Below are 17,846 nucleotides of genomic sequence, written 5' to 3' on the forward strand. Positions count from 1 at the left end.
CCCCCGCACCGCCCGGCCCCCTGCACTGCCCAGACCCCGCAACTCCCGGCCCCAGGATGGGATCCCGCACCACCCGGCCCCGGGACGGCACCCCCGACCCCCTGCACCGCCCCAGGGCATCATCCCCGCACCGACCAGCCTCGACTCTCTGCACCCCCAGGCCCCGGGCTGTCACCCCCCCCCGACCCTGGTGCCCTGCACCGCGTGGCCCCCGCATCCCCGCAACACCCGGGGTGAAAAGTTCCCCAAAGAGCGAAAAATTCCCCCCCTTCCTCAACTTTTCGGGCCAGACTTTCCCCCAGCAGCATCAGGGCTCAGATGTTGCTACAGGGTGTTGGGACATCACCAGGGGTGTTGCCACATGGGGGAAAAAACCCCACGAGCAGCGCCCTGACCAAAAGTAAGATATTTCACAAAAATCCTGACAGCACTTGAGTCTGCAGGGGGTTATCACGCAACATTAACATTTCCTGAGGTAAGAAAATGGCAAAATACCATGGATTAGCAAATTCTATTAGTCACAGGGCTAAAGTAGCTGAGTTTAGGTCTAAGGAGCTTGGAAAAAATTAAATCCTGATGCAATCACCAAAGAAAGGGGTTGTCTGGTGGATCTTAAAACCAGCAGTGAATAGGAAGATAAATATAATTTGAGAACTACTTACCATTTCATTGCAGCTTTCACGCTTTGTATTGAGTCCACCACCAAAACACAACCAGATCAGAGGCTGCTCCTATCAATTTTGTAGCATCCAGCAGTGTTAAATACTCCAGGACAGAAACTAGAGAAAAAACCAAACAATTAAGAAAAATAAACCTTCCTGTAGCAGTAAAAGAAATTGCCATAACTTTTTTTCTTTTTTTTAAACAAAGTGGTAATGAAATCCCGTGGAAGGGAAAGCTTTCTGGGGATCCGAAGTTAAAGCAGAGCAACAACACGTGGGGAAAATAGGGTCAAAACTATTTCTGTGGGCATGGAGTGAAAGGAAATGCTCTAATTGACTAGCAATGCTTTGGATCAGACAGATACGAAGCAGAGCTCCTAATTTATATTGAATGAAGCCATTATTTTTTTTACAAGTCGGACAACTCGGGAGCAGAATGCTTAAGGATGACAGGATGCTGAAGGGGAGCCATGTCTGTGGTGTATTTAATTTGATGGGGACATACAGCAGGGTCCCCTTTGCCCCTTTCAGACAAAAGGATGTGCACTCGGGGAGCGTGGCTGCCCCTTCCCTCCCACTTAACATCTTTGCACTTCGTATCCTTTGCTGGCACAAAGGAGGGATGGACTCTCAGGATGGCACTAACACATGAGCACATAACGTGGGTAATTCAAACCTCGGTGTCGGCCTGGAACCACACTGAGAGAAATGCCAGAGTTTTGAGGGGAATTCAGGGCTGCCAGAATGCAGCCCCCTGTCTCAGGTTGCTCCATCCCTCTCAGCACTTGCTGGATCCCAAACTTGCCTACACTGGTTTGGTTTATTTATTATTTTGGGATGAGTGCAGCTTCCCTCGTGCAGAGCCTGTTATAATCATGTAAACGATGGTAAACTACCATGGAAAAGCACTTTTCCCCCCAAAGCAATGGATTTACATCAGGGTTTTTACACATACTGTTTTCCTAGCTCTAAAACATGTGCCAACAGAAGCCTTCTTCTGCTTTAGAGCACTTCAGTGAAATGAGAATTAATTTCTTGCAGTGGATACATTTTGTTAGGAAAGGATCTGCTTTTGTGATCATGGAAGGACTTTTTACAGGCTGATCCGAGGGAAATTGTGGTTTATCAACTCAGACAGGGACAGAGAAACCATTATTTCAGGTTCTGATGAATAGGTTGCTCTGGACAAGGTCTCTGTGAGACAGGTAGTAAGGCAATGTGAATACTGTGGATTTTGTATTACATGAAATTCATGGCTCTCCAAAGCAGCGAAGCCTTTGCCAAGGTCCAGTGGTTTATTCTGGCATCATTTAACTGATGCAGCTGAACTTATTCCGAATACAACTTAGCTGCAAGTGGAGCCAAGGACAAGCATGCTCAGCTCTGTTGTACAACCGTGGTTAAATCCTGCTGGCAGCAAGAGTAGGATGAGCCCATTCCCAGCCGGAGACACAGACCCTGCCCTCCAGCTGCATTCTTCAAGCCCCGTTTTAAAATATATGGCATTGTGCACCCTACCATTAAATACCAAGCGAATGTGCTGGCCTTGGAAAGTAATCATCTGAGCAGGCATTGTGAAACTGCAGCTCTTGGGGCTCCGAGGATGATGAATCCGTAGGTGATAATGTGCATATTTATATACTGGAATCCATAAAGGAGCAAGGAAGTCACACGATGAGCAAGGTAAATATAGCCCAAAGCTTGCAGCTTATGAAATCCATTCAAGAACCAGAGCGTAATAGTAACATGGCAACAGGTCACTGGAGCACTGTTGGATGCAAAGATGTCAGATACAGAGACAAATGAATCATCGTTACTATTATTTTCCTGGATTCTATTTTACCCCAGGGGTTTGCCTCTTGACAGTCATATAGGAAACAGACCCAGCCCCGTTCTGCTTCTTTCAAGTGTAAGAACTAATCTGGCGCTTTTGTTCCGAGGGAAAGAGATTTAAACAGATCCCACGTTATGAATGGCCATGCAGTGGGAGACAGGATCAGCACCCTGCCGTGGCCACAGCCCGTGGCTCTGGGGTTTGGCAGAAACCCACCAACCTCGTACGTGCTGTTCCTTCTGTCGCTGCAGTCCCCGGGGGAGCGGAGCTGCCGCTTTGGAGGCAGCACCGTTTCCTGCAGCCTTCTGTGATCTCTTTTGTGTGAGGCCTCTGTGCCTCTGCGCAATGTCAGGCTTCACTGAGGACTTCCCTGGCAATCTCTGTCTTCACACCTTCATACTCCTGGCCCAGCCACAAAGAACTAGCGAGGAGCCTTGATAACACACATCTCTTCTTACACAGGGGAAGACGGGCCCAGAGAGCACTCAGAGGCAAGTTCATAAACACAAAGAAAAGCTTCTGAGTCAGTGACACCTGAGATGTTCTTGCTGGTCCTGCAGCCAGATTTGCCATCTCAGGTGCTAAGCTCATGTTAAACAGAGCAGTAACAAGCACTGGAGCAGAGAGACTCCACTCCAAAGGCACGTGGATGCGTCACCTGGATATCAGAAACAGGGGAGGAAAAAAGGTGGATGCCAGATAAAGAGTTCATCTGGCCAACTGCTGCAGGCACATCCGTCATACTGACTTTGGCAACCCTTCATTGACCTGCAAGAGCTGTGGCATTGAGTAGCACAGTGTGGCATTAGCCCTGCACTTGGTGGCTTTGCAAGCAAAGCAGCTGCTAGCCATCCTCTTCCATGAAGAGGCAGCTCCATCCCAAAACTGGCCATAGAGGTGGAGAGTGGGAAATGAGGAGGTAGAGGCAGCCCCCAGGACTTTCGGAACAAGCCCTGTTTTGGAGCGTAGGCTATAGCACAGTCCCATGCCATGGCATCTGCCCTTCTATATCCACAGAGTCTCACAGGTCCTCTCTTCCTCCAGACCTTGCCCAGTTCCCCTCTGTACAAGCCTCCACACACGTGTCTCCCCAGGAGGCTTTCTAAACTCTTCTCCCTACTTATCTCCTGTACAAGAACCGTTGGAGCAGGGAATGGCTAGTGAGAGTGGTGGTGGCAAGGATTTGCAAGATGGACATGAGCAGCTGGATGAAGAACCAGCTCACATGTGTCATGGGGCTGTGCTTGACCTCAGCCACAGCTCGCTAAATGGGAACCATCCGAACCTCCAATACTGCTCAAGTCTTCACTAGTACTTCTGGGTTGTTTTGCAGGACAAGACACAGCTTGTCCTGAACCTGACTCCAAGAAAGGATTCCCAAGACACAATATAACCCCTAAACCATGCAGCAGGTACAAAAGCCCTCTTCAAAGCGGTGCTGCCAATGACAGGCTGAACTACACACAGCGAGGTGAAGGGAACAGGATTTTTGAGGCTAATTGGGTTTGCTCTGCTTGAATATTTATTGCCTGCACTGCTGTGCTCGGCATTAGCATGTCAAAGATTCCGGATGAGCTCTGAAGTCAACAATGATGGAGGTGAATGGCCAAAGGTGAGGTTTGCTGCCCTACGGTATCGCTGCAGGCATTTTTCTAGAAGAGATTGGGAAAGGAAAGTGGAGAGTAAAATTCCAGAGAAAACTATTTCCATACTGGAGACTTCAGTCAGTCTGCAAAAGCTTTGGAAAACAAGACAGAAAAGTTATGGTAAGACCATGAACTGCAGATCAACAAACTTGGATTTTCCCAGTCCTCGGGGTCATTGTCAGGTAATAAATGCATATTATCCTGGAATTTAAAACGGGTGCTTAAATTATCTGCAAGAACTCATCTTGTAACAATGCAGGTGTGTGAATTCTTCATAAATTGTGGGTTATATCTTACACCTTTCATTAGAAAACAAAAAAAGTCACCACAGGACTGAAAAAAAAAATAAACTATAAACAGCGGTGAAATTAAAAAGGAAAGATTTTGCCTGAGCGGAGGCAAGGGCATGAGGATACCATTTTAAAGACATTTTTAATTTATCTCTGTGTTTGATTTTATTTACTAACCACCTTCTATGATGAAAAGCCAAGTACCTCTTCCAGCAGTATTCCTAAATGAAAGCTGCAGCCCAAGCCAAGGGCGTATGAAGCCCTACAGAGCTGATCCCCGGTTGTGAGGTCTCACCTGCACAGGGCTCCCAGCAGGTACTGGGTCCAGTTGTCTCGTTTATGCTGGTGCAGCTGGTACAGCCAGTTTCCCCAGAGCAATCAATAGGAACCGTTGTTACGTTTCCAGGCCAACACGGGTAGTGGAAAGCCCAGGGTGAAGCTGGACTGGGGGAGTGATGCCGTTTGCAATTCAACCAACCTGTGATTGCTCCTTTCACAGCTAGAGCTGCTTCCTGGGCAAAACCTTCACCACTTCACGCCCCTGAGAACACAAACTTGCTACGTGCCCCCTCCACAAGCTCAAAGCTTCACTCCCCATCAACACTTCAGAGCAACAAGAGGGAGAAGTGATTCTGCTCCCTGCCAAACCCCCCAGTGCAGGGAAATGGGCTCTCTCAGCCCAAGTGTTTAAAGCCACACTGCTTTATGCAAAAACGTGACATTTGGAGCTGCAAAAGAACACAATGGGAAGACTCAAATTGGTGCAACACAACTGCTCTGAATATAGGATTATTCTCAAATTCTAGAGAAAAAAAGCTAGATTTAATTCAAATCCTTCAGCCTGTTTTCTCTGTGTGAGATGCAACCAAGACTCGTAAATACCTGCTATTAGTGTAATTATGATTATCTGCAATTGTTAGAAAACAGTGATAGCACATAGGACACCACAGGTTCATTTGTTCTCTAGGTCCCAGCTAGAGCTCTCAAAACTACCCTTGATTTCCAATAGGCAGCCTCCCTTCACAGGCAGATCCATGCAAGTCACTCAGGGACTAAAGGGCATCTCAGCTGTGGCAAAGGGAAAACTGCAGAATACACACAAAAAATTCCAACCAGCCAATGCAGAGGAAGGGACCAGCCTTCCTGTCCCACTCTGGCTCCACACTCAGCTGCCAGAAAACACTGAATCTGACCTCAAAACCAGTTTGAACCCCAATATCATTATTACAGCCCCTATTGTATTGCTCCAACACAGAGATGAGATTTTTGTTTTGTTTTGTCCAATCTCTGTAACTACTGGCAAATGTCCTAAGTAAACCTAGTGCTAAACACTGTTAAAGCCCAAGAACTTGGTTAGCATCGTTTCCACCCTTGCAAGATTTTATCAGAAACCCTCCTAGCTTAGTCACTCCAAAAGCAATGTCTTAATCACAGCTGAAGGGGAAGAACCTGGACCATGCTATCCCCTGGCATATTATTTATAATTAGTATTACTAGCCCCTTTGCAAGCTTCAGACTGAACTCTCTCATCCCAGAATGGCTCTCCAGGGCCCTGGCAATACAATTGCTCCCAAGGGCTGAGCTATGCATATATTATTATTATTATTATTATTATTGCTGTGCTATTCAGACATGTTGTGTTGTGTGAACTGAATACTTGCAGCAAATAAGCAAGAGGCCACACTCACTGCTTTCACTGTAACTGCCCTGGCTGTAGTTTTTATTTTGGCAAGGAAAATAGCAGACATTTTATTTTAAAAAGCCAAGCAGAGTCATGGTGGTAGCCTCGCTTCCCAGGAGCTTGATCCCATTGGGAGAATGTTGGGTATGTCCTGCTGAATCACTAACCTGAGGAGTTTGTTCACTTCCTTCATTACAGTGGGGAGTAGCTTACCATGAGAGAGAAATGATAAGCCGAGAATACAAAAACTACAGCACATCAAGGTGGAACAAGGGTTTGAACTGCCATACACTCTTTTTAAGCCAAGAGAAGAGGTAAAATGGAGCTTTGCACAGAAGGTGTACAGCTGTCTGTGTGGAACAGGTTAGAAAAAGCCCTGGCTCCCATGTTAATTCTCTTAATCTTGTTACTTTCTCTTTAACCAGCTTAAACTCATGATGTGTGGGTAAGGACAAAACCTCGGTCATTGCTATGTACTTAAGAAGGGACAGCAGTTCACATTCTAGATATGTGAATAATGTTTACCCACATTGGCATTTTACAGCTTGCATTTTCTTCCTGCTATGCTCAATAAAAAACACTGATTGCCCCCATAATCTGTCTGCCATCTTTTCTGGGTGACATTTACTTCAGGGTCCTGCTACCCAGAGTTTGTGCCTGTAGTTTTCCAGCATCAGATTCTGAAAACACTCTACCTGTGAGACTGAAGGTTCTGACCTTTCCAGCCCATCAAGTCTCCATCTGGAAGACTCCTTATTCTGCCCATATCACCTATGCTTCTCTACCATTTATTATGGTTTATATCTTTCAAGCACGTGGGGAACCAGGACAGCTTCTCAACTAATGCTCACCTATGCTGACTTCCTGTCCAAACATCACTACAGCTATTGAAACCTACAAAAAGGAGAGATATAAAGTCATTAATTTATATACACTGGTGGCACTGGTAGCTGGACAGCCCAAGAAGATGGGATAAGATGCTTGCCTGGCTCTGGAAGCTGGTCAATACAGGAGTCAGGAAGGAACTGCTTCCTGCATACTGCAGCTTATGTCCAATTTCCTGAGCCACAGGCTCTTTAAAAAGCCAAATAGAAACCATGGCCCTCCTGAATTACAGCACTATGGCAACTTCTGCTCTTCCAGGAAAATTTCTGGTGGCAATAGTCTCTGGAAAACATGATGTCTCTCGAGATTTTGAAGCCCAGTGTGTATGGGAAGACCTGCTAGGAGCCAGAATCATCACTCCAAGCAAGCAGCATAGTTCAGAACTTTCAACAGAACCTGCCTTGGTTCCCATGGAAGGTCTCTGACCATTTTGGGAATGCAAGACTCCCAGTGCTCATTCTGGGCTTTAAATTCTAGACCCCACTGCCTGTGCTGTCTTCAACTTCAAATATAGATCAGGTCATGGCACTTTGCTTTCATCTGCCTCTGCCAGGGCTCCAATTTGAATATGAACCTCAAAATGCTGGAATCCATGTTTGGAGCAGGTTCAGAGAGGTCTCAGTTAGTGATGGGGTCGGAGGCACTGTGCTAATACAGACAAATAAAAACCTCTCCATCTCAAATAGAAGAATGTGCAAAAGTCAAAAAAGGGAATTATTCTTTCCACCCCAATCTGTGTTCTCTAAGCATTAGGAGACACTTGGCAATGAAAGCACACTAAGGAAACTCTGAGGAGAGTTGAGACAGCACAGCCTGTAAGCATCTAACAGCTTCCTTCAGTAATGGAAACACCAAGTCCGACAGCAAGAGACAGCAGGGCTTTGGAATCAGTTGTTCCTAAGGAGAATCTATTTTCTGAAAGATAACAATTCACAGACAATAATATTTGCAAATGGCTGAATACAGAAAATTCTGACAAAAGCAAGAACTGTCTTACAACCTTTCTGACTAGATCCTGACTGCCGGGCTGTTAATTTTCACTTGCTTCCCAGCATATAGTTCCCCTGGCAAAGGCACTGGCACAGCTTGGGTACCCGCTGAAGTCAAGCAGCAGAGCAGGGCACCCATTTTAACGTAAATATTTTTTATGAGTGGTTGTTTGGCTGAAGCTTTGGAGTCACAGTTTGTGACAGCACGACTTTGTGTTTTGTAGCAATCACAGTTCAAGCAAGGGTTTCGGGGACTGGTTTCTAAAGAGCCAACACAGAGATCTCATTCGATCATTTGTTTAAAACCAAAGCAAACATGAACTAAAGTAGCCACAGTAACAGGTATCTTGCTACCCACTGGGTACCTCCATAGAGCAGAAAGAACAGATTAACTAACAGCAACATCTCAGGAGATTGATATATCTTTTTAGACAGAGAATGGGACCAAAATTGTTGCTCACTGATCTGTAAGGCAGAAAGGATTTTGCCTTTCCACATCTCAGGACTAAAGGGTCTATCCCCAACAAAAAAATTGCTGGGTGCTACCAGATGTGAAGGATGATCTCCTACAAGCACAGCTAACAGTTTGGTTCATGGAAAAAAAACCCCAAACACCTAAACCCCCTCACTTATTGCCATTACTATAACATGCAGACAGAAATTACCAACTTTATTTGTCAGCCAGGATCTAGTTTGGCCACAGGAAAGATGGAAATGAGGTAGTCAGTCACACACAGCTTTGAATGCCAACCTGTAACCAGCTCATGTTACAGGATAATTTCTATTTGTGTCACAAATACAGGTGAGGAATCTGGATAGATCACAGCTTCCCTGAGCAAGAATAGACAACCAGGATTTCACCCCTAAACAGCATTACAGAACCAATCTGGTCTGAATATTATTTAGTTCTATTATAATACTGCGTATTAACTCTAGCTTGTGGTTGGGGTCTGCATAAAATCCTATCAAACGCAGATCTTGCCCCAAAGGTTTATAGTTAAAAAAGACAAAATAGATCAATGAAGGATTGGGAATTTGGATAGACAGACATGAACTGCCTTATTCCAAGGTCACACAATACCAAAGTTAAGTATTCAGAGTCTTGCTCTTTACACTTCAAGCATAATAGAGCCTGCATTCCTGGTGATGGTGAGATTTCCAGCCAGCAAGACAGGGCTGGTTCTGGGAATTCCTTTGCAGAAGACAACCGAGGTGCAAATATTGAGTCTAGTGCTTTCTAAGTGGGGTACAGCAAACCTTCAAAATAAAGTGCAGTAGAGGCTTGAAAAAATTAGGAACTCTAGTTTGCCATTTCATGGGGTTATATTTTGTTCAGGAGATAAAGCTACCCAAACACCAGACAAATCATCAAACCAACGTTGCTTTGCCTGCACCATTGTCACAAGGAAGGATCAGCCCAGCATTAAAAATCCAGGGCTGAAACACGATACTTAGGTGGGGAAAGGCAAAATAGTTTGGATTATGTAAATGAGAACTTTTTCCCATAAGGTTTCATCTACCCAGCTGGACATAAACATACCTGAGAGGCTTGAAGAGATTTAAATAGCCATTCCTTTTATCTTCTTGTTTTCTTTGCTGACTCAGTGCTTTTGATTGTTCTAGCACTGCCACTTCCTCATGAGATAACAGCAGCCTCTGTGAAAAGTATTCCGGAATTTGATCTCAGCATCTTTGAAAGCCCTGTATGTAAATCAGTGGCTGGAGCACAGCATCCATGGGGCTGAATTCCTCAGCAGCAAAGACAGGTCTCCACAGCCCTCTTTGTGCAGGCTAGAAAAAGGAATTCTATCCAGGGATACAGTCTAGAATTTAGGAAGCCCTCCTTTACTCCACAGAGAATGTCATCATAAAGGGTCATTGCCTTGCATTCTGATTTTGACAAGGAATTATTATTTTTGCTCTCTTTTCTGTAACTCAGTCCTGCCTGATATTCCAACACAAACTTCATTTTCCCTATCAGTGTCACCAGGCACATGGTGATGTTCAGTCTGCAAGATGTGGGCTCAGTCAGGATGCTCTGGCTTCCTTTCTAAAGGTCAGCAGCTGTTAGTCCTCTCTGTTGCAGGGCACAGAATGATGCCAGCTCTGGTCACACCCATAGGATTTCAGGCTCTTATGTCTGGATGTTTGTTGACAGAGAAGAGCAGAGGAATCTCTTTCCAGCGCTATGCACATACTCTGCTCCTCCTCTGCATCCCATGTAGTGTCCTGTTGCTATCTACCAGGTGGACTCTACTCAGAGCTGGAACTCATCTTGCCTCTTAGCTTACTGCTGACTTATTTTTATACTTACTCCAGTCACGAGTCCTTGCTTCCACCTTTTGACTACTTCTTTCTTAATCCTCTATTTTTTTAAGAGCTCCTAATGCAGAAACATATTGTTTTCTTGTGTTCTTTCCTTGCCCTTGCACTGGGATGATATCCTACTGTCTCCTCAATACTCTTTGTTTCAGAAATTGACATCTCTCTTGCACTCCTTTATCCCCAAGATAATCTTCCGAAAGGCATCCAAATGAATCTAAGTTATTAAAAAAAAAAAAAAAGGAAATGGATGTATTTATGAAATGCAAGTTCTGACCAAATTTTCTTTGCTACCAGAGTAGGAGAATCAATGAACCATTAGTATCTTTTAAAACTCTCCTGCAATTCCCGCTACCTAGCACAATGCAAGAGAATCTGTTTTGTATGTAGATATTTGAAACATTATAACAAACATCAGAAACAGAAAAAGATTTATTAGAAATATTACACAGATTTTTGCATCATACATTTTAATAATGTTAATCTTTAAATATTAGCATGTCCAAATCTGGCAATGCCTAGTATATACATTCTAATGTGCTCTTTGTATAAATTAGATTACGATGTAACATCTGTACCCAATAGAGAAAGCTAAAAGTACTTCACTGTTAGAGATGATTATCCCATATGACAAACTCCAGTCTGGACCAACAATCAATAAAAACACTGTGTCCAGCACTGCCCAGTGGAACTTGGCACACGTGTAAGTTAAAAATGTAGAGACCATCAGCTGAGAAAAATGTTAATTGCAGCTCGGTTAAAAGCTTGATTCTACACCATTTTGGTGAATGAGTCTAAATGGCACTGGAGTTGGTAAAAACCAATATAGTCTAGCATAGTAGAAGTTATTGCTGGGTTTAAAAAACGTCTTAATGCTCAGTGCCCTGAGTCTTTTTAGGCAAAAAGCCCTCTTCTGATAGGAAAATGCATAATCTCATCCCATAGAGACTCTGACGTTTATCAGATGCACCAGGCACAGCTTTGCAAACAGCTGGCTCTGCCAGACCCTTCCTGCTGGAAGACCCGGTACCATAAGCACAGAAAGAGGGAGGTACCAAAAAACTCATGAGTCAACACTTGCATTTGCATTGCCAAGGAGCAGGGAAAGTCAGCGAAGCAAAAAGGTAGATCTTGAGGAATTCCAGGCCAGGAATCGAACAGGGAAGAACCAATCACTCTGCCAGCCTGCACTTGGTTGGTTTGGACAGAAAACTTGCACGTAACTGGTTGCGCTTACAAAATAAGAAAGGAATAGAGAAAACCTGTAAAAACCAACTTCAAATTATAAAAAGAAAACCTGCCAAAACTCAAAGAGAACGTATCTCACTGAGAGGAAACCGGAGAACGTGTCTAAGTCAAAAATCACTCTGCTCAGTACAGCTGCCTTGCTGCAGCACAGGAAGAGCTGGGAAATCTTTGTCCCCTTTGCATTTCCTCGACTGTCACAGGCACAGGAAGGGGAACCTGGCAAAGGCAGCAAGCTCTGTGCTCTCTTCCCTCCTCATCTTCTGAGGTCCACCCCAGGCTGCACCCTTAGGAGAAATGTTACTCAGGATGACATTCAGTAAGGCCTCTCAAGCTGGTGTCCTTTGCTGGCCACAAAGGCCCAGGTACGTATGTCCCACACATGTTCCTCTCCTCACACACTGGACTTTCACTCTGCTCAGTTTCATTGTGCACTTTCAGAAACAGCTCATCAGCCTTTCTAGGAAACCTTCTTAGAGGGCTGACTCTGGGCTCGCTTCTCAACGCCTCTGTACCTTCCACAGTCATGAAACAACTTGTACTTTCTATGACTCACCAGAAATTCTGGGAGGCAGATTGCATACTTTTCATGCTCTAATCTCCTTTCCTCCCTAACAGCTACAGTACAACCGCCACATGATGCGATATCCCTCCATGGAACTTCACCAAAATCCCCATCCTAACCATTCTTCTCACATGCTCATCCAAAATAAATCAAAATATTTGGTTTCTTGTAGTCCAACGGACTACCCGAGTACACACACACAGAGGCATGTGCAGGTGTGTTTGAGAGTGACTGTATATTTAGGGAGCATCTGGTGACATGGTAAAGAGATTTCATCCACCTGCATGAGGGAAAGATCCATTACTCCTAAGAGCCAAAGTCAGAAAGGATTTAGGCAGTTTAGGCAAACTGTTATTGATATAACACATTACACCACCCATGTCATAGCATCACGTGTTCCTTCCTAGGGTATTTTCAGGGGATTCTCAGAACTTCTATGCAGACTATCCCTATGCCCTCTAGCTTAACTTAATTAGCAAACTGTCTAATTTTAAAGGCAGCTAAAACTTTAATTTTGCAGTTGAAATTTGAAATGTCTTACCAGGGCCTGTAGATTTTCTGAAAATCATGCTGGTCTGTAGCATCTCGTGTGGGGTAAATTTAAATTCACGTTCAAATTTTATGGCAGCATGAAAAAACAACAGTAATTTCTGAAAATCCGGGTCTAGAAATGTAACTGCAAGGTTCAAAAGGAAGGAAAAAATACGTGTTTTAACAGTTAAATGAACAAATAAACAATATTCTTAACCTCAAAAAATAACCTCGAAGAGCATCTCTCAAAGTATCAGCATTTCAAAATGAGAAGTTTTGCAGGTTTGAGGACTGAAAAGTAACATTGAGCAAATGGTGAAAGAGTATCTTCTTCCCTGGTGTCCCCAAGGAAAGAAGCTCCTTGTTCTAACTCCTAGATAAGTAAAAAGTTTTAAAGAATATACCATTAGAGTTGGGTAGAATTAGTGTTTGGTCTATGCTACTGGGGGGCATGGGAGAATGAAGCTGCAAGGATATGACAGAAATGTTGCTTTGCAAAAATCATTTGGGAAAAAAAAGCTGCTAGATCAGACAGAATGGTGTGTAAAGTTACAGTAAGTCTTCGAGAAACAGATTAGAATAAATGTCAGAAACACGCTTGAAGCAAGTGTTACTGACACATTAGATAACATACATATGTCGTGTACATCTGACAGTCACATGGAACACACACTTCCAGTGACCAGAGGGTTAAGATCATCTTTCTTTTTTAGAACAAGTAGAGCCCTCTGACTTTGAAATGTTTACCAGACGCTGGGAATTAAAACAGTTTTTCTCATCCCTGCAAGTGCCCAATCCAAAGCCCACTGAGGAATATGGAATTTTCTGTGTTGACTTCACTACGCTTTGAACTGCAGCCCGTCGGAGGGAATTGGGATCTCTGCCAGAGGATGCCTCAAGGGAAAAGAGCCTGCTGCATCCACAAGGCAACGGAGCCCAGCAGTGTGACCGCCTTCCCAAACGAACTCTGCCGGCAGCTATTTCCCTCTTCCATCTTATCACATAACAGGAGACTGGTATCCGCTCAGAGCAACTCCTCCTGCATTCTCTAGGGGTGGCAGAGTATGTGCTGAAAAATACTGGAGAGTTAATTCAATTTAGAAAGCACTCACACTTGCAAAGAAATTACACTGGCCAGCATTTACAACTGCTTTCTCACAGTATAGGATGACATAAAGAGTGCAAGGGCACTGTAAGTGCGTGCCAGTGTCCTTTTTTATCACACAGACTCTCTAAAGATTGAAATGAGACTTTCCTGGGGGTGACAGTTTAGAATAAATGTCAGACAAACTAAGAGCAAGTGATGCTTTTCTCCTCTGCAGAATAGGCATATACTGCATTCCCCCAAGTTCCTTTCTGTTCAGTATCCTCACTGACCTTGGGCACTGTCATCTACTCCTTAATCCTGCATTTCGCTGTGAGAAAACCAAAGTTTGAAATAGGTTGTTTACTAATTAAATAGTATTTAAAAAACCAAAACAACAAAGCACTGTGGGTAAGCCAGAGGCCGAGATCAGCCATCTGCAAAGCCCCAGAAAACCTGAAACCAAGTTTCTTCTGTGAAATCTCTTGTTTATATTTCACAAGCCTTTTTTTCAGGAGTTAAGAGCAGTGAGCACGCACTACTATTTTTTTCTAATAAAGAAATCATCCCTAGCTCCTATGATTAATATTCACAAAGCATCAAGTCTGGCCACAGGGTTAAACACACTAACTAAACAACAACTTTCTTCTACCAGCATGACCTAAAGCAGCGAGGCAGCCTTCTATGAGGTCCTGTACAAAGCATGGTCTCCAAGACCTGCTCCTAGAACGAATTAAGCAGCCTGTTTGATCCTGCTATCCTTGGAGACAAACAGAAACTTTAACTTCATGAAGTGAAATAAGAGAAATGGTATAATGGAAATTAATCAGTACCTTTCAGACATTTTAGTAACAGCATTATTGAGCTGGAAAGCTCTTCTCTGGCGCCTTAGAGATTTCCGTAACACAGAGAGGAGTTCCGGTTACATTCTTTGTAACTTGTGGAGTGAAGTTGCAACTTCCATTGGTGCTAATATTGCTGTGTTCCTTTACAGGGTAACATCACAGTTCATTGGACAGGGCAAAGGCTGTCTTGAGATTCAACCCTCTGCACAGCAATTACATATCTGTGCTGATTATACAGGATCGACAGAGAAGAAGTTACTCCACTCAATCCACAAAAATATGAACTACTGAGATGTCACTGTATTGCTTAGAGAGTCATCACCTGATTACCGGTACCTTGCAAACTGAAGCTAATAAATTGCATTTGCAATATTCCTATAATAACTGTGCCTGCACAGTCAGCTGGGAAACCAGGCTCTGGCTTCCCGCAGTAATCAAGTAATGAAGTTGTAGTAATAAAGCTATTTTTCCTCAAAGAGATTAAGCTCTGTTTGATCTGACATGAAGTCCCAGCACTTAACAGGATCTTTTTAGAGTTCTTTCACTAACTGGTGATGGAACAGAGCGTGGTTTCTGAGTTACAAATGATCCTGTTTATTATCCTGCTGGTTAAGCTATGACAAGCAAACTAGAACACTTACTGGGTCAGAGGCTGAGAATAACTCAGGTTAAGGTTCTCCACAATCGTGTGCATCTGTCATGATGTTTTATAAAATATATGGAGGCAAGAAAACAACATGGATTTTGGGATGAGTTAAGCATGTTTTGGCAAGAAGAGCATTTTTGTGAGCTTTTGTATTTAATATTAATCTCCCAGCCCCCCTTGAGTGCCAGCATAGTCCACATTGATTTAGAACTTCATTTTGTAGCAGGTCTCCTGTTGGTGGAGTCTAGTTTGAGGCAAACATTGTTTAGCACGAGGGATCCTCTTCAGAAATATCCCATGCGTGTTTGAAAACGCTTTGCAATTTCCACCTGGGAATAAAATTACAGATGAATTTGGTTTGTATAGATGGATGATAGGTATTTATTTGGTTGCAGTCCCAGACGTAATCAAAATCATGGAAGAGCTTTCTTTCAAACTAAGAGCTTAGGTTGGTTGTGGAAGAGGAGCAAGTGGATTTTTAAAGTGATCGAGTGCATCTGTAGCATTCTTTGTTCTCTTCCCCACTTCTGTCCACCTCTTGCTCTGCTTTTCAGGTCTCAAAGTACTTGTAAATTTGGGCGACGTACTGCATCACGCTCTGCCAGTCTGGCCGGTCTGTGTACATCATCTCACTGAGTTCCTGCATAGGAGACACATGGTCAAACCTTAGTCAAGCACCACCACTGGGAACATCGCTGGGTCCTCTGAGTAGCTGTGGCCATTGAACATCACAACTGCTTCTGTTCCAGAGCTCCTTAAAGGCACATACGGTATAAAAGTCCATGGGAATGATCTACTGGTCTAGTGCAATTCTGAAACTCGTTAACAAACCAGCTAACGGGCCGTATACAGTTTGCATTCTGAAAAGATTTCTTCCATCTGCAATCAAAGATCAATTCTCTATATAACTTCATTTAAATTGATGCATGTCTTTGGTTCTGTATTTAGCTCATGAACTCCATAATATTTTTCCTCCATATTAAACTTATCTCTTCCTTGCCATCATGTTGTTGATTTTAGCAAGGTTTTTTTAAAACATTTTAACAAAGTTGTCCTAACACTGAGCTTTCAGAGATGGTTGTGCAGCCTTCCCTAGCACTATGGGAACATTTTCAGTACGAGAGGACTGATTGACCGGATGCAATAAAGATTTTGGAACATTGTATGTAGCAAATCTTCCTTTGCTAAAAGAAGGTTACTCACCAGGCTGGGTTTGATGCCTACACTTTCAGCAGCTTGAAATGCTAACAGCAGATTTCTCTTCTGTAATAATAAAACAAAAGTTCAAAAGGATTATCATCAAAATATGATCCCTGAATCCTACCCCTTGCATCTGGTTAATAGGTAAGTTTAAATGAGCAGGTATACTTGAAAATCAAAAACCACTAGACTCAATACTTTCACATAGACACGTTTTTGTTATTAGTAAGGTAAGCTCATAAACAAGTTCTTTGTCTTTGAATAGCTCATCTGCTTTTGCCCAAGCTACAGCCCTCTGTTTTTGACAAATAAATTTTTGTGAAACATTACAACCGGGCAAAAAAACCCACTGAGATTCTATCTTTATTATGAGTTAAAGGTTTCTGAAGAGGTGTTAACTAATATAAGGCATTACTGTATATAGTATAATTCTTATTGTAGTAGATACTAGCTGTCTGACGTAAATCCAGGTTTTTACTTCATCCATGGACTTACTTTATCCTGGCTGTTGAGCTCCTGGTAAGGGATATGTGCAGGCAAATACGTGTGCAGGAGAGCGCAGAAGGCAAGCCCATCACTCCAGCTACTGCTGAAGTTGGTAATATCAATATTCTGTAAGAGAAAGCATGAACCATCATCCCTGAATATTGCTACACAACAACAACAAAAAAATCTCCAAACAATAGATTTTATGCAGTCATGAAACAAAAACTCAGAGTAATAAAGGAACATAGGTTTACAATTTCCATTTTCCCCTTCTTTTTCATCTCAAGTAGAAAGATACCAAACAAGATGGCAAGTTTCAAAGTCCTGGATAAGGGATCATTAAAGAGTTAAATGTTTTTCACAACAGGCCCCAAAGAGAAAAGCATTGGCTTTCTAGAAGGTGAGAAATACAAATTGCTGCTGCAATTTTCCTGCGCTGGCAAGAGGAAGGACTTTATCTGGTCCCTTTCAATTACAGAATGGCAGAAATATGATTTCTCCAGCACCTACAATACAATTCATTGATATTTTAAAATGGTGGTTTGTAATTGATTTCATGCTTCCTTGTCTCTGGACATGTTAACAGAAGGATGGATTTGTAGAATGATGAGACAGCGTAATCAGTGTATTTGACCACTGTTATCTTGCTGATATTTCACAGCAGATACATGCTTTAATGAGAACGTGTAATTAACAATTATGATTTGATTCATCCCCTTATCCAAAGTGACATCAAACTGTTGAGATAGTAACATAGTCCTTGAGCCCTAACTAAAGAATGTGCTTACTTGTATGTGAGAGGGAGGCTCAAACTTGGCAACACCACCAGCTGAATGGGCACCTTTCCAAGAGCTGGGCAGATGTGCCCAGTTTGCAATCATTTGCACAAACCCATGTCTGCATTCTCAGATTCTTTATCAATGCAGCATCACAGA

At 43.2% G+C, this 17,846-nt stretch overlaps 1 protein-coding gene across 4 annotated transcripts in view; it reads right to left on the bottom strand.

Moving 5' to 3' along the window:
- Positions 1-10,723: 10,723 nt before the first annotated feature.
- The window catches only part of SPECC1 (sperm antigen with calponin homology and coiled-coil domains 1), a 96,803-nt gene continuing 89,680 nt past the window's right edge, over positions 10,724-17,846 (bottom strand). For all 4 annotated transcript variants that reach the window (XM_014953192.1, XM_014953191.1, XM_014953193.1 and 1 more), the window contains 3 exons: positions 16,921-17,037; positions 16,429-16,488; positions 10,724-15,865 (listed from right to left, as the gene is read on the bottom strand). In XM_014953192.1, the coding sequence (XP_014808678.1) occupies positions 15,776-15,865; positions 16,429-16,488; positions 16,921-17,037 (267 nt within the window). In that variant the 3' untranslated portion in view covers positions 10,724-15,775. The remainder of the gene's footprint in view (positions 15,866-16,428; positions 16,489-16,920; positions 17,038-17,846) is intronic.

This window comes from Calidris pugnax, unplaced genomic scaffold (genome assembly GCF_001431845.1).
Source record: "Calidris pugnax isolate Ruff unplaced genomic scaffold, ASM143184v1 scaffold133, whole genome shotgun sequence".
Classification (NCBI taxonomy): domain Eukaryota; kingdom Metazoa; phylum Chordata; class Aves; order Charadriiformes; family Scolopacidae; genus Calidris; species Calidris pugnax.